The 22,909-nt window shown below is 41.6% G+C and overlaps 2 protein-coding genes across 12 annotated transcripts in view; one reads left to right on the top strand and one right to left on the bottom strand.

The window, feature by feature from the left end:
- Positions 1–4,776, top strand: part of SYT2 (synaptotagmin 2) — a 140,746-nt gene extending 135,970 nt beyond the window's left edge. Inside the window, exon 11 of the mRNA XM_033153087.1 lies at positions 1,343–4,776. Coding sequence (XP_033008978.1) covers positions 1,343–1,549 — 207 coding nt within the window. The 3' untranslated portion in view covers positions 1,550–4,776. The remainder of the gene's footprint in view (positions 1–1,342) is intronic.
- A 5,904-nt stretch (positions 4,777–10,680) lies between these two features.
- The window catches only part of PPP1R12B (protein phosphatase 1 regulatory subunit 12B), a 105,718-nt gene continuing 93,489 nt past the window's right edge, over positions 10,681–22,909 (bottom strand). For 5 of the 11 annotated variants that reach the window (XM_033153074.1, XM_033153079.1, XM_033153078.1 and 2 more), the window contains one exon: positions 20,517–20,690. In XM_033153074.1, coding sequence (XP_033008965.1) covers positions 20,657–20,690 — 34 coding nt within the window. In that variant the 3' untranslated portion in view covers positions 20,517–20,656. Of the gene's footprint in view, positions 16,542–20,510; positions 20,691–22,909 lie in introns of those variants that run through there. The other 6 variants (XM_033153075.1, XM_033153080.1, XM_033153076.1 and 3 more) reach the window with 3 other exon arrangements.

The raw sequence follows: 22,909 nt of genomic DNA, 5'->3' as shown, positions 1-22,909 counted from the left end.
ATTTTGGATTTAATATCTTTTGCTGTGCAGCCCGTACACCACTGCTTTGGTGGAGCTGTTGTGGCTTTGTGGTGCCCAACCACCTGTGAAGGGATTGTAGTGTGTGGGTGTGGGGGGGGGGAACTCTGCAGTGGCTGAACCAGGGATAAGGGAATAGGATAGCTCTTGTGAATACAGAAGTTGGTCATTCTTGATCCATAGGGCCCCCTTTCAAATCTAATGATAGTAAAGCATTAAGACACACAGCAGAATTACATAGATTACATAGCCGTTCTATGATAGCATTACCCACGTGAACTGTTTAAAATCGCATGCTTTGGTGTTAATGCCTAGTAATGAGTTTAGGGATTTTACAAAGGGGGGTGGGAATGAACCATCTCAAGCCATCCGAGCCTTGTCCAAATCCCATAATTTCTGTGTACTTATCCATAAAATGATGTAGAGTCCTATTAACATATAATCACTTGTGCAAATGATGCATAGTAACTAGTTCGCTGTAGCTGCATCCAGGGAGCGTTTTGCAGAATCCATTGTTAAAGCTTTTAACCTGGTCTGGGTCACTTCAAGCTGCAGATGTGGCTCACAGTGCAATGCTGTGTATGCCTACTTGGAAGTAAGCCTCATGGAGTTGGTCCCACATGCGTGTATATAGGATCGCAGCCTCATCTGATTCATTGTACATGCTTCCATCAAATTTATCAGTTAAAATCTGATAGAGTAAGTGTGCTTTCTTGTTTTGTTTTTTACATGTGGTAGCAGATACCTTTTTTAGAGGCATTCCCTCATATAACAGAGTTTTTTTAAATCAATATTTCCAGTTACAAACAATTCTTTTGAGTGGATTAAGGCTTCGGTCCTATAAGTACTTGCCTGGGAACAAGTTTCATTGAACTCAATGGGGCTTTCTTCTGAGAAGGCAAGCATAAGATTGCACTGTAAAAATTCAATCTGAGCAATCCAATGATTTAAACATTGCAGCCCTAGTCACATACAAATCACATGCATCACTTTTACAAACAACTAGTATGTAGATAGGTTGCTATAATTTTGTGTGCATCATCTCACCTTTGCAGCAAGCTCTTGTTCAACCAATAATACATGCCATTTCTGATCAGGATTTTTTCCCCAATGAGATTGTCACCCTGTTGTGATCCTCTGCTCCTTGCCCATTAATCCCAGAACAATCCCATTGCTCCTAAAACCTGACATGTGGGAACAAACCAGCAACTATCATTTCCAGCCTTTAAAAAAAAAAAAAAGATCAACTGAGCACCTACTGAACTTCAAGCGGAAGTAGTATACTGTAATAATAATAATTTCTCTTTTCTTGCCTCCCATCCAGAAAGTGCAAGTTGTGATTACTGTGCTGGATTATGACAAGCTGGGGAAGAACGAAGCCATTGGCAAAGTATTTGTCGGCAACAAATCCACTGGCACGGAGCTAAGGCACTGGTCTGACATGCTGGCCAACCCACGCCGTCCCATTGCCCAGTGGCATTCCCTGAAGCCTGAAGAGGAGGTGGATGCAGCTCTTGGGAAAAACAAATAGGCAGCTCCATACCCCAGCATCACCTTCTGAACATTCAAAGTGATCCAGAGCTATCAATACCTCAGTTAGGCAACGTTTGGTTTCTGTTCCGTTCTGTTTTCTAATCTGCAATACCCTTCTTTGATGGCTGTAGAGGGATTCTGGATGAACTCGAGAGCATCCAGAGGGAGGAAGGTTTAAAGGCACAGCTGTTCCTTTCGCATTCTTCAAAGTAGTTTTGTCTGCTGCATGTTCCATCGTCTCTGTGTCGTTCTCGTCGAGCGCAAAGCAAGCTTCGTTCTTGGGTTTCTCCCCAAGGCCACCATGAATAGCAGCACAAAGCAAGCTTTGCTTTTACTCGCTTTGGGATCTTCTTCCTTAAATTGGACCTTTGAATACCGTGCTTGGATGATACCAGAGCCTGACAATGTGAGTTGACCAGATACACTGTGCTTGCTTTGGAAGACAGCAAGGTGCACAAAGTGGTGCTCTTGGGAACCATATGAGCATCCTCACACTTCGAGATTGGTGGCCTTCAGCCATTGGCCACCTAGCAGAGAGGACAAGGAGCAACTCTGGCACTGGAACATCCCTGATCATGTGGATAGCTGGTGGCTTAAGTCTCTTTGGTGAGGGGAGTGTGGTTTTGAGCATACAAATTACCTAATGCTAATAGCCCTGTATTATCTAGGTAATGCAGTCGGTCTTCTGCTCCCTTATAGTTTTCAGTTCTTGAGTAGAACAGTGGAGTGGTACTAGGAGATTTTTGGAGTGCAATAACTACACTTGCGAGTTGCCACTCTCTTGTCTTAAGTGCAGGGCAGAGCATAAAACACACTTTGTTTTTGAAGGACAGCACCATGGGATATTTATGCTAGTAGCATTACCATGTGGAAATTAGAAGGCCCAGCCCTGCAGGTAAGTCAACTTCTAGATAGCGGTGTTAAACTGGGTGCATAGTGGAAAACTGTAGCAAGAACCTCAATGCAGCTTTGAGACCTGAAGAAAACGGCAGCCCTGGGTTGGTTTGCATACAGTTCTTGTCCTGCCTTGCACTGCCATCTCTCTTTTGTGGACACAGCAACCTAAATCTGAAGAGATGTAGATATATTTAGCAGGAAGGTTAATTTGCGTCCATATGTCAGTGGTAAGACACGTGCATTGTATGCAAAAAGATTCCAGGTTCCATCCGTTGTGCCCTCAAGTATCACTGGGAATGTCCTCTGTCTGGACAGCCGCTGCCCATCCGAGTAGAGAGCACTGGGATAGGTGGCCTGACTCAGTATAAGACAGTTTCCTACATTCCTAACATCTTAAGGATTTTTTCAGCCAAAGGTGTATGGGAAGTACCTGTGTTTTTTCTAATGCTCTGATGATCTGCTAGATGGGAAGAGCAGGTAGGACAAACGGATTTGGCCAAAGGCCTACAGAATGCTGTATTGATCTTAGATTAATTTATCTAATTTCTCAATTATGAGAGTTGAAGAAGCTTTCGGCTGGGAGCCTTCTCCTCCCCCCCCCCCGGCACGTCACTCTTGGCTAATAGAGAGAGCATTGTGCATGTTCGAGTTTAGAGGGAAAGCGAATCCATTCCAACCTAAGGACCAAAGATGCACCAAAGGCTGCAGCACCTCCTGTTCTATATAGTATTGTCCTGCTGCCAAAAACATTTATGGTTTCTTTGCTGATCCCAGAGGGATAAGCCATATTATCTTTGCTACCTAGTGTTTGCACTGATCCCTGAAGGGCCTGCCCGTTTCATTTTTTGCACCGGATATCAATGTCTTGGATGTATTGACTCCCTGTTCAGGTTGTTGGAGCAGGAAGGATGTAGACACTGGCACCGCTCCCAGGCCACTGTTTTACTGAAGGACCATCAGTCCCGCTCAGTTCAAGCTCACCATCTAAAGAATACAGCAGTGAATGCAGGCCTGATGCTTTTATGTTTGGCTTGGTTGTGTTCCATTTAGTCACCATGGTGCTCCTCGGACCTTTTGGTGCTGATAGGGGGGAAACAGATTCTAGCCATGACGATGGTTGAGCATGGCTCAGGCTTTATTCAAGTTGCAGATTCAGGGAGCAAAAGGCCTCAAAAAACTGTCCTGTGAGGGCAAAATATTTAGCCAAGGAAGATCTCTTGTGCAAGCTTCTTCATTGGCTTAGCTTGGACCAGATCAGTCCTGCTTACCACGATCATTTTAATATTTTGGCTGCACGGCCAAATAGTGACTTATACTTTTGTGTTTGTAGGAATAGACAGAGAGAGAGAGAGAGAGAGAGAGCACTGGTGGAGTTCCGAGTATGCAGAATAAGGCAGTCCCTGTGCTTCAGCAGCCTCTGCGGCAATAATGTCTCCCTTCCTATTCTGGCCACCGAGGCAAGACTTAAGTACCAATATTGGCTTTAAGGTTCTCAGCTGCCTGTCAGCCTTTGCCACCTGTAAGGAATTCTCAGCTTGAAAGAACAGCTTGGCTAATGCAGACAAGGCATAGGGTTCTAGGGTGTTGTATGCTGACCTCCCATGGGTTGTAGGTTTCTTTGAACTCTTCCTTTCTCAGCTAGCTAGGATTAGGCCTCAGGTCTAGCTGGGCAGCAGTAACCGCCTCTCTGTTTTGTGCCATTCCAGCCCGCTGATGAGAACTCAATGTTCCTCCATATAGAAAAACGAAACAAGAATCCTGCCGTGTAGAAAACTAGCATGACAGAAGGCATCCCCTTTCCTGCATAGAATAGGTTTGTTGGTTTGTTTGTACGGAGGAGCATTCCATTGTGTGAGCTTCCCCTTTCAATCTCATATGGTACAGCCCAGAAACTAGGCCTTAGAAATAGGTTGTTCCTGCCCAAATGGACCATTGCAAGCAGAGTAGTCCCAGGATCATTCATGTCCAGACAGAGCTAAACCACTTTGGTCCTAGGGATGAGCCTTGGCTCTGCTCCTTTTTCCTTCCTCACCAACTTTACTACAGAGATGGAAAGGGAAAGCCATCACCAGCTGCTTAAAAATGCTCTAGAAATGTGAAAAAAGAAGTGGGAGGGATTCTTTAAAGGTCTTCAGCATGCTTCCCTGCAAGTTTCCTTCTTGGATTAATCAAACCTAAAAAGCTGCAATTGCAGCCCTGTTCACTCTGCACATTGCTACCATGGTATCACCGCCTGTGGGTTGTGCTCCTAGCCCCATGAAGTGAGACCTGGGTTTATTTATTAATCAGACCTGCAGGACCATATGCAATAGTGCCTATGCTTAATCAGAAAAAAAAAATCACTGCAGCATCTCTGAAAAGATAGCTTTGGTACTGGTTTGTTCTTTTTTTAAAAAACAACAACAAATATGTCCATCCCCACTTAAGGGTACATTAAATTTGTTCCCGATTAAGGGTAGATAAAATTTGTGCCTCTCTTAGCTTTTAATGCTGCCACTGGCAAGGATAGGGTTTTAAGGCATCCTTGCAGAAGGATGTCCTTGTGGAGTTCTGAATCTGTCCATGAGATTCTTCTTCTTAAACTAGACATGGCACCATCCCTAATCAGATGCCATCGCAACAGCACCACTGTAGTGCCAGGAAGTCCCAATAGCAGGGGGAAGGATCACATGTTTCTGTCCACAAAGATCAAAAGGTGCCTTTGCAGGTTGTAAGCATGGTGGAATAATGAGCTCTTCATCCCTCAGAGATTCTCATGAGGTTCTGCAATGTCCTGCTTTCTTAAATAGTGGATGAGCACTGGAATCTATGGGTGTGTGTGCATTTGTGCCAGTGTGCCAGTCTTTGTGTACAGTTCCTAGTCACTGCAGGCATCTATACATTTGGATAAAGGCTGCCAAACCAATTTGTATTATTTTGTTACAGTGAATTACACAGCTGATTATCTTCCCAGGTTATGCTTTTGCCTCGTTACCTACAGCTGTAGAACCTGACGCCAGTTCTCTCCCAGATCCACCACTGTTCGGTGGGATTACTTGGCTTTGATCTACAAAATATTATCATTTATAACTGTTTCTAGTGCAGAAGCTCTGTTAAGTCTGTTGCAATGAGAGCAGCAAACAGTCTTGCTTCACCTTTAAAGCCCAATACATTTATTATGGTGCAAACAAATAATATGCCATAATATAAATTCTGTTGATTTGCAACTGTGTAAAGCGTTTCCGTGCGCTGCTCTGGTTCACCAGAAGTGGCTTGGTCATGCTGGCCACATGACCTGGAAGCTGTACGCTGGCTCACTCGGCCAGTAACGTGAGATGAGCGCCGCAACCCCAGAGTCGGATACGACGGGACCTAATGGTCAGGGGTCCCTTTACCTTAATGTGTTATGTAAAGCTTGCAGACATCACTTCCTTCCCTGGATTAGCAATTCATGCTTCTAAACAGTGTCACTTGAGGCTTACCGGTTCTTAATTCACACTAAAGAAAGGGGTGTGGTTGTGGGTGTGGGAGAATCTATGTGGAACTCCAAATTGCCTCATTGACAATCATGCAATGACTGCAAAATTCTTAAGGTTGGATAGAGAGTTGCCTTTTTGTGAATGGAAAGGACTGGAATCCAGCAGAGGCTTTTCAGGGGGAAGTCATCCTGGCCTCCTGCAGTCTTGAATGGAATTCTGCTTGTGGAAAGTCTGGATCCAGCTCATAGCTTAAATTTACCTTGAGTTAGCATTTATATTGCCAATTCACATGTGGCGATAAAGGTGATGTCTACGTAAACGGATGGCAGTAAGATACAAAGTAATCTATGGCCCCATAGTAAAGTACTATGCATGTGGATGCATACAGTTGCACCTTGTGTTACGAACCTGGAAGTACCGGAATGGGTTACTTCCGGGTTCGGCGGTTCGTACATGCGCAGACGCGCAAAATGACATCACGCGCATGCGCAGAAGCGCCGAATTGCATCGTGAACATGTGCAGACGCCTCGCTTCAAGTTGCAGACCTTTCAGGTTTCAAACGGGACTCCAGAACAGATCCCGTTTGTAACCAAAGGTACCACTGTATATCTATTGATATTTCAAGAGGCATGTAGACAGTTTGCAAGGGCTCAGGTGAGCATTGCATTGAATATGCCTTCATATCAATAGTGGTTATGGGCATAGATTAATCTTACTGAAGAATATGAATTTTTACAAGCAAAAAGGATCGGACTGCACTGCAAAACGGCAACATCGCCACACAAACCCAGTTCTGTTAACCTTCTGCTGATAAACGATCCAGGGTGTCCTCTTTGAAACCAATGATGTGGAAATATTAGCACTAAGAACCAGGTCAGAACACACAGCCATTAATGAATGGTGTCTCCAACTTCTACAGTTTAAAATGGGGGAGCTGTAACTTTAATACACAATATAATTGTATTTTGGTTTTAATTTCTTTTTCTATAAAGGGAGAAAAAGTGAACCAACTCAAGCCATCCGAGCCTCATCCAAATCCCATCATTTGTGTGTACTTATATATAAAATGATATAGAGATCTATTAACATAAACTAAACCCTCTTGTAAGCAATGCATGATGCCTAGCCAGTATGTAAGTAGCAGCAGCATGCAAAGAGCAGAACCCATACACCATGTGTGTCATTGCCCATTTTCTAGAATACAGTCAGGCTACAGAGTTATTTTTAAAATGTGGTGTGAATGAATTTATTTTACCTAATAAGATTGGGGGGGGGGGCTGTAAAAAAAATTAAGAGAGAGAGAGAGTGGTTGTAACAATGTAAGTTTATTTTCAATAAAAAGTAATAATTTTTTAAATAAAAAAGCAACAAAGCATGCCTGATCCATTTAAAAAAATATTCATAGAAGCGTTGTATGGGGTGGGGTGGGGGATACAACACCAACAATATGGCAGTGGGTTTCATCAGTGTGTTGTAATCTATATTTACAAAACTGTAACTTGTTGCATTTTTACCATGTCCTAGTAACAGCAACATTGCCGCTTCAGTGTTCCGTGTCGTGCTGAAGCATTTCACTGTTGAAGCAAATTTAGAAGCCATATTAGATCACAGGCTGCCAGGATCCTGAAACTGGGATTGGCTGACAGGTGATCCCCAGTCTCTCCTCTCCCTCGCTAATGTTTCCCCGCCTCCGTCTTTTGTCTGTCGTGCTGTCCATGTCTTACGTTATTCCTGGGGACGTTTGTGGGTGACAGAGACCCAACTTGGAGGCTGTGGCCTCACTTTGGGTTGGAGCCCTGAAAGAAAGCCTTTCGACACTGGCTGCGAATAACATTGTTCTGAAGTTCTTTCTTGCTCAACAGTCAGGATTAGCTTCAGCATTTGGGGCAGCCATTCAGGGGTCAAAACACCCTGGCAGATCACACCAGTGCTGGTGTCTCTTTTAACCCCCTTGTCCACCCATCTTCCGCCATTGAAGGCTTATCCGGTGGCAGTGGATGGATCTGGGAAGCCCACTGTTAATACTTTCCCATGGTGCCCTGGAACACTCAACATAGCAAACCAAGCACAGATACGTTATGTCAGGCTGTAGTGATGGCTGGATGACACGGTGCCCAGAGGAAGTTTTGGGTAGTGGATGGGAAGAACTCAGGGAGTAGTGCTCACCTTGGGGAGGAGAAAAGGAAGTGTGATAGTTTATTTCAAGCTGGGCCACACATCAACCCTGTTTTGGCAAAACTCTCACATCTTCTTTGAATGCATGTTGAGCAGAGCAGGAAGGGGCACACCGGCATTGGCTGTGAATCCCCAACATGCAGTTAAAAGTCTGAAAGTGGCCCATCGATACATGGCAGGGCTTCATAGGAATCTTATCTGGTCAAGCATTTCCTATTGTGTGTTCACTGCCGGTGAGGTTTTGTCTGAACAAAGGGCTGTCTGTGGGGAAAAAAGAAAATGATGGCATCCCTTTAGGCTACTTCTGTAACACCCAGTTCTGAAAGGAATTATATGACTTTTTTTTTAAAGCCTCTGTTCCAAGTGATTGTTGATCCAGGTTTTCTGGCCATAGCACCACTCCATGAGGCATGTGCTGTGAATGAGCTTGGAAAAAGGAAAAAGAAAAAAAAGCATAGCATGGCATCAAAAAAGCAGCAGGTAGCAGGAACTTTGTGGATGGATGGAGTGCAGATTTGGACATGATGACCCAGGTCACAGCAGGCTGCTAAAATCTGCTCCTATCCTTCATGCAGGTGTATAGTGCAATGTGGCAAAGTGGGATTGTTAAAGGCAGCACTTCAAGGAACAGTTTGAAAAGTTGGCAACTCCATTTGAGGTGTAGCAGATATACAGAACATAAACTCAAGAGGTGGCCTAGGTGATACACACCCACACATCCAAAAAAAGGCTAGAGAAAGGCTCCAGACCTTTGATATTCTGAGGCAAGGCTTTTGCTTCCTTTGCCTCCCCTTCCAGCCAGGCCCTCTGTCACACACAAACGTCCTGAACCAACTCATTTCTTGGCCCCACTTCATTCCCACCATTTCTGGTGCAGCCTGAGCTCTGCAGCACTGACCTCCAGCCCCCCACCCCTCTCTGCAGGAAGCTGCTTTTAATGCTCCCTTTCCTGTCCTCATGTGGACCGTTTCTGTCTCTATTGTTAAACTGTTATTTTGTAATGATATGTGTCTCCTTATTAAAGAAACTAGCTGAAAGACCCAGCTGTTCTGTTTTCCTGTTATTTACCTAAGTGCATTTTTCTTAATAGGAATACTTATTGGATCTCAGAATTAGGACTCAGCTGGAGGACCAAGTCCCTTCATAGAAGAGGGGCTTTTGGCAGAGATCCCATGTTCAAAAGAAATCTGTGGACTGTCCCCATTTGCATTTTGAAAACAACTTACACAGTAGAAACATCCAACAGGCAAATCAGTGTCAGGCATCATACCTTTCTCATGGAGTCATCTCATGTATTACATCCAGTGTTGTCGTCTTCTTTTTTGGCAATCACTTGTAGCCGAGTAAGACTGTCTTCCATGAATATAGTCTTAACAGTGTGTCCCTAGACGACTGTGGAGGCCAATTCAGGATCTGCAAATCTTTCCACAGTGGGGGCATAGGTTTCCAGGTAGGAGTTGATAGCGGTGAGGATTTGCCAAACGTGTCTTCCTCTTAGCTCATTTCTCCCTTTCATCCTGAGTTCGTGCTTCAAAATCCTTGATCTCTTTGGTCGAGGCTGCTCTCCAGTTGCAGCGCTTGCAGGGAGTCATTCCATCTACAGTGGTACCTCGGGTTAAGAACTTAATTCGTTTTCGAGGTCTGTTATTAAACTGAAACTTTTCTTAACCTGAAGCACCACTTTAGCTAATGGGGCCTCCTGCTGCTGCTGTGCCGTCAGAGCACAATTTCTGTTCTTATCCTGAAGCAAAGTTCTTAACCTGAAGCATTATTTCTGGGTTAGCGGAGTATGTAACCTGACGCATATGTAACCTGAAGCGTCTGTAACCTGAGGTACCACTGTATTACATCCGGTGTCGTAGAATTCTGCACTATACCAATGCAGACTGCAGGGGAGATCCTATTAATGCTCTTCCTATATTAGCAATTTTTCAAAAGGCCATGGAGCAAACTACCAGGGATAAAGGACTGCCCTTTGCCCAGTGGGTAATTTGCTATATGCAGGCAGCTTTTAATTATTATTTGGGGGTTGTGGGCTGGCAGGGGGGCCACTGAAAACTTCATTAATCTAACGACAAAATAGTTTCAAAATAATTGAAAATCCTCACAACAGGGCATAAAATGTAGCTTCTGTTCTATTCATTTCTAAAAAGTATGTGTTGGAAAACATTCAACTCAAGCAAAGGCTTTCCACTTTTTAGTCAATTTCAACTCCCATGTATGGGAGGCATAGTTAGCCATTAGATATAAAAATGTGGCACATTATTGCTATTGTTTCATTCACATGTCTCTTTATCACAGTTCAACAGCCCCCTCATATTGTCCTGGTCCATATTTCCAATGGCAAGGAAATGTAGCAAATACTAAGTTAAGAGGGATGATAGGATCTACATGACTTACCTCCTTGTGCAGTTTGAGACTTTCACGTGTTTCTATTATTTTTGGCCACTGCATCAAGTTTTCCATCTGACTAAGACAAATGTAACCTTAGTTCAAAGTACAGCAAACATTCATGAGGAGATGGGGAAACTTCTACTTCCCCCAGTGACTCACCAAAGCATCCTGAGACCATGCTCTCACTATTAAGACAGGGTCAGGCTGTGTTAAAGCACTTTATTCATTTATAAATACTGTTGTGTTTACAAGCATCATAGAGGTGAATATTATCCCCAAACTTTCAAACATATACTTAGAATACTATGTAACAATCAAGAAAACAAAAACCATTCATCTCAAGAGTTTGAAAGGCCACTCAAAAAATTGCATAAAAATACATTCTTTCTCATCACTCACAGGCTAGTCTTTTCTCCAAGTAGTGTATTTACAACAATCTGTAAAACTCTCCTTAAAACAGGTAAGTACAGAATACTTGCAGCTTGGGAAGTTAGCGAGCCAAGTGCATAACACCACTCTTTTCCACGAGTTAGCATTTGCAGAGGGGACTTGTTACTAGATTCCTCAACAACATGAGGGAAGCAAGGGGAGGGGGCAACACAAGAAGCCCTGGGGCAACAGCTTGGGCTGTGCTGTTTTTCAAGAATATTTACTGAGAACACCCTGAAAGTCACATACGCCAAGGGTCCAATTTGCTCCAGGAAAAGAGAGAACAGTTGTCAGGGGAGAGGAACAGAGGAAGAAAAGAATTCCCCCTAGGAATTGGGTTAAATTTCACCTGTGAGCTGCTTGTGGAGTTAATCTTGGTAAAAAGCCCTTCACGGAACATGCTGCTTCTAGGAGAATCATGCAGAAAGGATGTCCAAACATGAAGGTGATCATGATCCAAACCTAAGTCACTCAGGGAAAAGGCCTTGGGGAGTCTGCTAGCTTGAAATAAACTTAAAATTGCCTTTTGAAACAGGCCCCTTAACATCGCTGAAGGAAGGAGTACACCCAGAAATGCTGGACTTCGAGTTGAGAAGCTGCCTTGTGCAACAGGTGGGCTAATATGGCAGGAGTGAAGTAGAATAAAGGAAAACAAAGATGAAAGGGGGGCATCAATGTGAGGGCAAAGGACAAATCATGATCATTCTCAGATACAGATGAACACCCATTCTAAAAAAACTGGAGACATGTTTGTTGAGGAGAATCTGCATTTGAATCAAAGTGGGAATTTGGAAGTCATCTGGAAACATGCTAACACCCTGATCACAAACAACTCTCCAATTCAGATAGAATAATAGTGGTTATGGGGGAAAGCAAACATGATGCAGTAATTATCTCTCAAGTATATTTTGATTTCAATCATGATTTCTATTCACTGTCAGTAAATCACAGGCCTTGGCGACCTACCATCACCTGGTAATGGCATAATTGGCAGGGCAGGGGGGAGATATTCAGTCAATATCCTTCAGGTGTTTGTGGGGGGAAAGGACTACATTCTGCTCTTTACCATCTACAGACATACATTAAGCTCACCAGCCTTGGGAGCAGAGTTGCTATCCCCTAATGAAAAACAACTGTTAAGTCACCCAAGCACAGTCAGGGAGTTGCATACGATTTGACCTATTGGCAAATAGCATCATGGCAAGACTTATCATTCCTGGTTATCCCATGAGAATAAGACTTTTAAATGCTAATGAACAACCACCGACTGGATTGTATCCACAGCCCTTAAAAGAAGTCAGTTCTATGGCATCAAATACTTTGCTATCAGATTTCTATAGACCGGTTCTGATAATAATTATTCCTATGTGGACTAGAAACCACCAATCAATCTGAAATTAGCTGATTTGATAAAACACAGTGCACTCTTAAACCCTGACTTACTGAAGATGACTGACTGAATTATATCTGGTCCGATCTCTAGAGTCATTCTTTAATTCCTTCCATTAACAGTGAATCAATATGGACAGTGCACAGATGCTGCATCATCAGCTGTCACAAAACACAGATGAAATCAAGTACACATGCTCTTGCAGCTCTAAATCTACCCCCCACTTAAAATTCCATTTCCATTTCACTGGTTAGAGTTCTCTGCATATGACAGCTGTTCATCCATATTATTCATGTTGCATTTTAGCAGTACAACACAACCTCCTTTAATGCAAGGCATTCAACCACAATATGTCAGCTCTCAATACTACCTTTGTATCTGCATGTTTCCTTCAACTTGGCCCTTTTTGCATGCCTCTAGTTTCTTCTGGAACTTTGCTTTAGACCAACAAGCCACCACACATAAACCTCGCATTCACAATTTGCAAGCAATGAAACCCGCTCCTTCTTTACTCCAAGCCTTGCTTCTTATATCAAAAAAGTTGCACAGGAACTTCAACACAGATGTGGAAGAGGTTTCTAAGACCTTAGACATGCAAGTACATCTTAGGATGTACACTGAGCTGTAAAAGCTTCTTGGAGTAAGAAAGCAATAAGGCAGAAGAGTTTAAAGAAAAACCTCCCAGTGCCTTCCAGTTAAAAGCTCTCACTGCTCACAGAATAAACTTGCAGTGCTTTCTCCGCATAATTTGTACTTTATATGTAGAGAATATTCTACCAGACTTCACAATTATAACCAACATTATATAAAATCCATTGGAACACTAAAACGCACCAGTACAAAGCAATCATAATTCAGTAGCAGTAATATTTTCTCTGGGTTTTCTTAAAAAGAGGCATGAATTTGCTTATGAGTGAACAGTCCTGAATTGTCTACTCCCTTGGTTAAAACGTTATATTAAAATAATAGCCTGCATTTGAACAATCATATATCATCTTAATCAATCAAGATATTATTTTGCTCCTGTACACAGCCCCTCAGCTGCTCCCTTTGAGTGAGTTGTGCTTCAACAAGGGCCTCTATTTACCAGTGTTTTCCAGTTTGTGAAACTATGGCTACCAGCTTTGGAACAAGACAGGATTGTCAAACCAAATTCAAACTAAGATTTAAGATTCAGGGTTTTTCTCAAGTTATCCTGGTTTGGACAAAAGAACTGCATGATTGGGGGGGGGGGGCAGAACTCTCATTCATACCTCAGTTTTGCAAGGTGAGATGGATGTCCAGGCCAGTGTTAACTTTAATATTGGAATAAAATGGGTTCTCAGGTGATTGGTTTAGGGAAGCCTTATTAAGGAAGACTAGGCTATGTATTAAAATAAGTAAAAAATTGACATGACATGAAGCCCAGAATGTCAAGACACAGGATACTTGGAGGACAACACTGATCTTGGTGCCCCCCCAAAATAATCTGCTTAAGTTACTTTCAGTAGCACTAGATATCATAGTCAGTGTTTTGGCTTGTCAACAGGATTAATTTGCTCACGTAATTTTCAGGCTGGACAGAATTCAAGTTTAAATATCAAATCCCAACATTAAAAAGTCTCAACTTCCTAGGTCACCATCCTTCATGATGTATCAATGTGGCCATCTGTGGTCCTTCAGATGCTGCTGGGGCTGGGGGGAACTGGAGCCCTCCAACTTCTGCAGGGCCACAGGCAAGCCATCCTTGCTGCATTAGCCACCATAGTCTGTGTCTTTTAAAGTCTGCACATTAAAACTGTGAGATATGCTTAACCTACTGTATGCTAAGTGAGAACTGGCAACAGTAGAATGCAGGGATCATTATAGAATGGACCATAAGCACCAGATGTCTGCTCCTTCTTTGAGGTTAAATGATTATTCATGGCAGAGTCTGAAAAAGTTCAGCCAAATACTCTCATCGGTGTAAAATCAGCTAGACTGGTGAGCTAGAATGCTTTAGCTGGAAGATACCACCCACAGAGATCAGTGCATGTTGTGGCCAGTATAAAACAACCCCCACAAGCCTATCTAGCTCTGAAACAAGGTTGGTAGGAAGGTAACTGTTTAAGAAAAGCACTGGATGTAAGAAAAGCAACACATAAAATTATTAGAGTATAAGAGATTGTACCAGATAATTTATCTGACCCATCCAGAATCCTGACTATCTGCTGTTTTTAAAATGAAACATAATGTCAGACAATATTTCTGGTGCTTTTTTTTCTTTTTTTAAGCAATAGCTTGCTAAGAACTTGGAGTTTACCTTGTTTCTGTTCAAAGGGGCAAGCTATGTTTACCATAGTAGAACACTGAATTAGCCTTTTGAGATGGTTCTATGCAAAGATGGTATCCGCTGGTTATTAACTGAATTCATACAGTTCTACTCAGAAACGGAGTGCAAACATATGGAGTCTCCATATTTGAGTGAAACAGACTTCTAATCGTGCAATGGGACTTCAACGTCCTCTCCTTCCTTCTGAAGTCCCTGGTATGCCCTCAAACTTGCTCAAGGGTTGCGGGGGGCCTCTGGAGATTCTGAGGGTGCATGGGGGTAAGAAAGGAAGATGAAGTCTTGCTGAGTCTCTTTGCACAATTCTGTCTTCGTCTCAGAGCTGATCCATAACTGATCAAAAAAGCACCTCCCCCCTCTGATAAATGCTGAAGGAAATGTCTAAATTTCTACTGCTCACTTGTATGCTCTCAAGAGTAGTTATTCTCAGATCCCAAAGTTCCTTGTTTTAAATAATTGTGAGAATTAAAAGAATGCAGGGAAAGAACAGAGCAAGTCCACTGGCATGTTGCCATATTGACAGGAAATCTCCTTAACAGGTTCTGCAGATGAAATCTGGTTCTCTGTAGTATCCAGAAGAACAGAGTGTGCAAATTAGTTACATCATGATAACCCATAAACATGAATTCGTTCATTTCCAGTATGCACAGAAATGGCTTTTTGAGAAATGTAGGTCCTGCTGTTGATGCCCTCATTAAATGCAAATTCATGTCTTACAACTGCGCAAATGATCATGGTATCAAAATTCTCAGACATCATAGAATGCTACTGCCAAGACGTTCCACCAAGATTGAGGCTCATCATTTTCCACAGGGATATGTGCATCTATCCATCATCCCTCAAACCTTGCTGTTGTTAAAACTGAGAACACTCACCTATTCAACTTAATGTGTATCTACTGGCAAGTTAACATAAATGTGATTTGTTTGCCCAGGTCTTTTGTGAGGTTTTTCCATGTAGAAAAACCAAACATCTTGCTAATAAAGAAGTATTTTGGCATTGTGTCTATGGAATTTCATTCAATAAGCACTTTTTGCTGGTTAGCTCTCTTTCCACCAGAAGTCTTGAAAAATCAAGGGGCAAACTGTTAGCCAAAGAATGCAGAGGCTGTAAGATCACATTATTATTAAACAGTACCAAAGAAGGCACCCATGGAAAAAACAACAAGAACCATCAAAGGGTAGCAGGCAAAAGTGAAGCAAAACAAAAAGGAGAACCAGTGATTGGATCCCCAAATTAAATTATCAAAAATCTTACATTAAATAAATCAGTTAGCTACTGAGACACATGGAAAACACGAATCTCCAAGCCAAGTGACTGTTGTCAGACTCCCAGAGAAATAAGTCATCATGGCTTTCACCAGCACCGCAGACTTTCAAATTCCAGAATGGAGACTGATAAATCCTCAGTGGCAATTCCTAGTTTCACTCATTATTCCTACTCCAAGACAGTATCTTAAGACATGTTGGGTCAACGCTATGGAGTCACTTCTATATCACTTATTACAGTAGATTCTTCTTTACACCAGATGATGGTGGACGGATATGGAGCTTACAGCAGATCATTTGGGCAGCTCAGACAGTGCCAACCCAGTCTTTGTCCCTTCAAATGAGTTACTTCAACATTCCAAAAATATTAAAACATGGCGGGGCATGCTGTGTTGGGGGGAAGGATAAGCACTGTGCAATATGGGAATGCCTAGCAAGGTGCAAAGAGCAGTGAAGGGTGGGGCTAGCTGATCCATGTCTGAAATGCCAGCTGCTCTTTCAACTGGAAGATCAGAAGCAGGTGGCAGGGTTGGCAGCATGTGCACAAATATCTCCTCTTTCTGCCCATCCTATGTTCAATATACTACTTCGAGAGTTTGCTGATGACACGGATGAGAGCTCCATTTTCATCTTTCAGCCGCTGATTGTCTGACTTCAGTTCTGTCAAAACCTGTTCAAAGACAAGATCCAAACAATTCATTATTGGTTGTCCTGAAATTCCTATGCAGCTCTGGTGGGGGAGAAACACATGACCACTCAAAAGAAAGCATTTCTAGTGTTAATCGAAAATGGATTTGATCTCAAAAGCAACTAAGCTACAACAATGAAGTGTATCCTTTTCATATACATATCTCTAAGATTAAACATGAATTTGACTCTTCCGTTCTCATATATACAGAGCAGCATCTACATGAGTGAGTATGTTAGGTTAGACGTCACATACATGGACATTTGTAAGCCCAGGAAATTATACCCAGAAATATTATGAGAAAGAAGTACATTTTGGAGAACAATTGCAATGTAGCACAACTTGAAAGGCATTTCATCCTGGACAATGCTACTTGCACTCTTTTGCTTTATTTCACTTTGGGAAATGCACTTGCCTTGTAGCATTGTTCCTTCACACCTGAATAAATCCCATGCAAAATAAATCTCACACTTTTAAACTCAGAAGGGAAAGTTGCACACTTTCAGAAAACTTAGGGTTGGTTCACACATTATACTTCCATGTGCATAGACACAATTACAGCCCAACAGTGGGGTTGGGTGGGATTTCTGTTACATGCTGTGTGCCTCTATTACTGTCTTTTTCAAGATATGCAAGCAATAGCCAAGAAGGGATACTTTGCTCACAAGGCCTCGGTATTATCATGCACATTTATGATTCAAATCTATCCTTGGACCCCCACCCACAACAGTGATTTAGGAAGCAGCAATTTATGCAGGTGGATTCACTTTTGGAAAGTGTTGGTAACCTCCAGCCAGTAGTTTTTTCCAATGACAGTAGGCACCCAATTATGTTTTGAGCAAGTTATGAAAGCTTCATACCCAGCATTGCTCAGGAAACAAAACAAAACAAAACAAAAAAAAACCCAGTGCAGTTTTGAAAGGTTCACTCTGCATCTTGATTCAAAATGACATCCAGTTTAATCTCAACGTAGATGAAAGCCTACTTCTTGATCTCAGGAACAACTAATCAAAATATACAGTGGATCATAGACCAAAACTGGACTCTTTAAATAAAATAAAATGTCTCTTTGATTAACAACTGATTTATGGATAAAAGTTTTGTTTTAATGCAATATATAATATATTTAATGCAATATATTGCATTAAAAGTAAGGGTTAGTACTGGGTGCCTAGAAATGCCAAGTGATTTGGGGCAAGGGCAACCAAGAGTGATCTATTTTGGGCCACGGCTTAAGTCTGGAATTCTTCTGCCTTTACTAAATGAGGTATGCAGCACATGGTAAATTATGACAACTTGCTTTCTAGACTCCTGAGCATTTTGCCAGCCCCTCAAGCTCCCAGGAATTCCTAGACGTTGGCCTCTGTTGAAATAAATGACCAGGTGCTTGGCCTGATCAGGGATATTGAAATGATGCACAACCTCTAGCCCAGGGAGAAGAGACTAGGTCAAGATAAAGCCACAAAGGATACTCCAACCATGGCAGAAGGGGGAGGTGGGCTACAGCATGTGCACCTTTCTGCACACAGACTTATTGGGAGCCTGTTGCTAATGGGAATACATGACTGACAGCTTGCTGACCTTGCTATTTTGACACAGGATGGGATAAGAAGTACACACACTCTCCTCTACCCATGCCCTTGAACTAGCCTAGCAATGAGAAGGGTAAAGAGGTACAATCCCAAATCCTGTTCAATATTTCAATTTTTGTACAGTACTTGGCATTCTGAATATTTAGAAAGGCAACCACCACAGATTTACTGTCAATACTGGAGGGACAAACTATTATTTGCTACAGGTAACAGATGCTGCAAAATTAGGACATTTTGCAACAGATGTAGTCACATTTATTTGACCATTCAGTAACAACAAAACCATAATGGTGAGGTATTTCATCCCAGGTTAGCAGAGTTCTTTAATATTTCCTTGAAAATCACCAAAAATTGCAAGCAGAGATTGGAATGGTACTGGATTTATAAAATCAGCATTCAACTTTTCTCTTTATGGGGCCTGAATATGCAAATAGGTTTCCAGTATAAAAATGATAGCTGAACTTCATAGTTTCATCCAGACTTTCACACAATGGTGTATTAATGTTATATAGGCAGGTATAGGATGAGCCTTCAAACAACAGTCAGACATACACTTTCTAGAATGTCTCAAGCAACTTTGACAAGTACAACCATTATTTTCATTTTATAATAGGAAAGCAAGGCCCAAGTGAGATTATTAACAAAACATGGGGTGTCAGAACAAGTTCTACCATCAGTCCAATGGCATCCTTCAGTAGTTTCTTCAAAGCAAATTAGCCCAAACATGAGAGCTGACTGGTCTAACTAGGGCAAGGAGGACAAAATGATTAATGTGTATTTTACTACACAACACGTCTGGTGTTTCTCCAAAACTATTATGCAGGATTCACTACATGATGTCCATTTTAAAAATTCACACTAAACACAAGCTATGAAAATCTATGTATGGGGGAATCAACTAGCTTTAGTGGTGTTTCCATGAATACCAAGAAAAGCACTTTTCTGCATGTACAGTACAAATGTAGATCCCAGGTATATTTAATAATTCAACTGTGAAATAGAAGACAATGTGCCTGAATGGTATGTCCCCGTAAAGCTATTAACGTCATTTGTTTAGTATCTGCAAATAAACATGGTACCTTAGTGACATTTCAGTCAGATGAATTGCAACATACAGGGAGAAAGTATCAAAGGACCTAGTTCTTTGCTTTGTTGCTTCGCTGAAGCAAGTTCTCAAGAGAAAAAGACTTACACTTTTGCATTAGAGCTGCTATATGCAGCAAGCATAACATGCCAAGCTATAAGACACCAAGCACATAAAACAAACACCTTGTACAACTTAAAAGCTTCAGGAGAGCTCTAAAGCATCAGTAAAGAACATTATAACAAAACAACCTGTTTTATTTTGTTTGTGTGTGCTTTGCAAAAGGAATCTTTATAGTGTTGGGAAAATCTGAGGCACTCTTACTTTACTGGGGGCAACTCAATTCCCCCCCCCCCCATCCACATAGGCCTGACCTCGGACAAAGCCTTCCTCAGGTCTTGATACTCGTATCTTCCATGAAGCTATCTAGTCCTTAAAATAAACCAACCTATATCTACTTTTCCTGATGAACACATATCATTTATAAGCTTTACTATTCAAAAATGGCTTTCATTAAATAAAAATGCTTCATGTTCTTTAATTTGTTGTGTCCCCCCCCCCCATATTTAGTATTTTTTTGGTGGGGGAATAGTTATCTGTGTGGGGTGTAAATTTTGAAATAAATAAACACGAGGACTTGGATCTTTGTTTTGCAGTTTCTGGTACTTTCTCTCTCACAACTTACATGCACAATTAGCAGAAAAGCTTTAGATGCTCACAGCTAGAATACAACCTACCTCCCCAATGACAAAACTGTGTTTTTTTAAACACATTGGTGTTAGCTCACACCAGATACTACACCATTTCATAAAAAATATTCAATACAAACCCATCTTTAACACTGAGCCATATGTCCCAGTTCTGGTCACTTACATATATTTTGGTAGTATTAATGATATCCTACATTCACCTTCAGAATGCATTATTCTTTTTCACAGTCATGGCAATCAGGCAGCTGGATTTTTGTATGTTCTGCCTCTTTCATTCATCCAGTGCTTACCCAACAACGCTTTACAAAAGGCAAAATAAAGCCTGAACAAAACTATCATTAGGCTGGTGATCATCCTGAGATGCAGAACCCATATGGGGGAAATGTATACTCGAAAAGAAGTGACTGAAGTACCTAGTACGCATTAGAAATGTAAAGTTTAGTATATGAACAGGCAGTGACTTCCATACTGCTATTTGAGTGTCACGCTCCTTATCTGCCACATTTAGGAAGAATGTAGAAAGGGTAGGGAATAGCTTGGTCAGACAATAAGAGCAAAGACCTGCCTGGAAGACTGGAAGGAGAGGAGAGATCAACTGGAGGGGGAGATGCTATAGCTCTTCTGACTCTGGGGTCTCAGCAGATTGCGAGAGCCTGGCTACAACCCGGGTCAAAGCCCTGTTTTCGGCCAGCAGCTGCTCATTCATCTGCCTCAAAGTGTGAATCTGTTTGAGCTGGTGAAGGTTCTGCAAAGTGAGACATGGAGGAGATAGACAAAGACAAAACAGAGAATATAAAACAGCACAGAAACATGAATTCAATTGGCAAGCAAGAAAAAAAAGAAGAGCAGCAACGAGAGGTGGAGAGCAGTGAAAGCACAGAAGAAGCTGGACAACATACTAAAGCACTAGACCAACCAAAAAAGAAACCACAGAGAATGCTGTTCATTCTCTTAAGGCTTGAACCTAACCAAGTTTCAAATTTAACGAAACACCATAAAGGTAACAAGTTATAGCTCTTAAATGGAGTGTGAAACTTCACCATGGCTGAAAACCACATCAGGAAAACCTTTGCGCTCAGCACTTTTAAAGTCCTTTTGCAAGGTACTGACAGATGACTAATGCTGGTTGGAAGAGCACCAATAGGGCAGTTAAGTATCTTTATAAAAGCTTTATATGACCTACATCCCAGCCAAAGTGGCTTTGCATAGCAAAAGGGGATAGCTGTAGCAGCTGAAGTAAATTGCTTTAAAATGAGTCTAATACTATCCTTCACTTTACAACATGTGGTAGTATTTGCAGTGGAAAGGGAAACTGGTTTGTACAGCGCTGAATACTGTCACAATACACAACTCTTATAGCCTGTGCGGTCTGTAAGTGACGCCATGCTGAATTTGTGTTCCACAATTTAGCCAAACAGTAACTTTCCTCTAAACACCATTGATGCAGAATCTTCAAAAACACCCCTCCAAATACAAGCACATATTTTTTCATGTGTGTATGGATACAGTGGCCATACATCAAAAATGGTCAGCATGCCTTACTGCCCCAAACTGGCATGAAACACAAGTGTTACTTTATATGTTCATGACAATTTTCTCTAGCATAAATAGGACTAAAATCTTGTATGAACACTAAAGGCAAAGTATACAGACAATTAAGTGCTTTGAAATTGCTTTTATAGCATCAAAGGCAATTGCTTCAGACAGGTTTCCAATGCAGACTCTAAAAGGAGCCACATTTCTAAAGAAAGAAATGTCTAAGTCATTTCACTTTCAATATGGTGTAAAAATGAAACGGGCAGATCATGAAAGATGTAGGGATTCTGCTGGAATATTATTTTGTTGCGTTGATTCAAATGTATAACAGCCGTCAAATCTGTCTACTTGAGACATGAAGTAAATGCCTTTGTAAGACAGTGAATAAAACATGAGGAAGATATAACTGAGGATATAAACACCCTACAGAAAGTTTTACTGGGCCAGTAGGATGCGGGAATAATCTTGAAATAATTCAAAATATGAGATACAACATCCATGTGACAACAATTTGCAGGAAAGACAACACAAATTCAATGGAACAGCATCCTTTTTGTTACTTTCGGGATGATTGTGGTACAGCAACCTAGAATTTTCTGCAGAAGCAAATATCTTCCATTAGCTTGCATTCCATTCTACTCTTCTCTTCTTCATTGACTGAAGCATAGAGATTTATTGACTAAATCCAGTCTCCAACCAAAAGCTCTCCATAACAGTTTGGCTAAACAGATCTCTGGGTATAATTTACTTAATTTTCAGCTGTGAGAGTCATTTATTTTTTAAAGCACAGGGCACTAAGCCCATAAGACAAAAACACTAAAAGGTTAGCAAACTCTGCAAACATTTTTGTGAGGGACACACAACACAGTATCCTTATCTCGCCCATCTATGCTGTGACTATTAGGAAATTCTAATGCTGGTAGGCCTGGTTTATGCTTCATTAATTTAGTTGTTCAGAAGCTCACAATAATTATATTGCATAGGAGGACAGATCATAAATGGCACAGCAGGGCCAGACAAGAAACTGAATGCTGCATCAAAGCTTTCACTACTAAAAATGATAAAGTCCAACCTGTCAATAATTTAAAAGGCTTAATTGCTGAACATTCCAGCTGATTAAGCTGATACAGCTGAGCTGTGTCTCTGTTCAGCCAAGTCACAAAGTGATCAAGCAGCCCAGGGAGCCTAACGACACTGCTTCAGTGTCAAACTCAGATTTTTAACTTCCTTCTTCCAAGCGAGTTGCTGACAGCAAGAAAAGAAGTGACTGTACAGCAGGGAAAGAATGTAAATTGAAAAAGCAGATCCTGGACAAGGAGTAAGCCAAAATGCAACCACAGCGCAAGAGAGATTGAGGCAGGATGCGTGCATATTTGCTTTGTCAACTCAAGGTGACTTTGGCTATAAAAAGAAGCTGTGGACAGATAA

Source organism: Lacerta agilis, chromosome 6 (assembly GCF_009819535.1).
Source record: "Lacerta agilis isolate rLacAgi1 chromosome 6, rLacAgi1.pri, whole genome shotgun sequence".
Classification (NCBI taxonomy): Eukaryota; Metazoa; Chordata; class Lepidosauria; order Squamata; family Lacertidae; genus Lacerta; species Lacerta agilis.
Note: the sequence above shows the minus strand (reverse complement) of the source record. Positions and strands in the feature narration are given on the sequence as shown.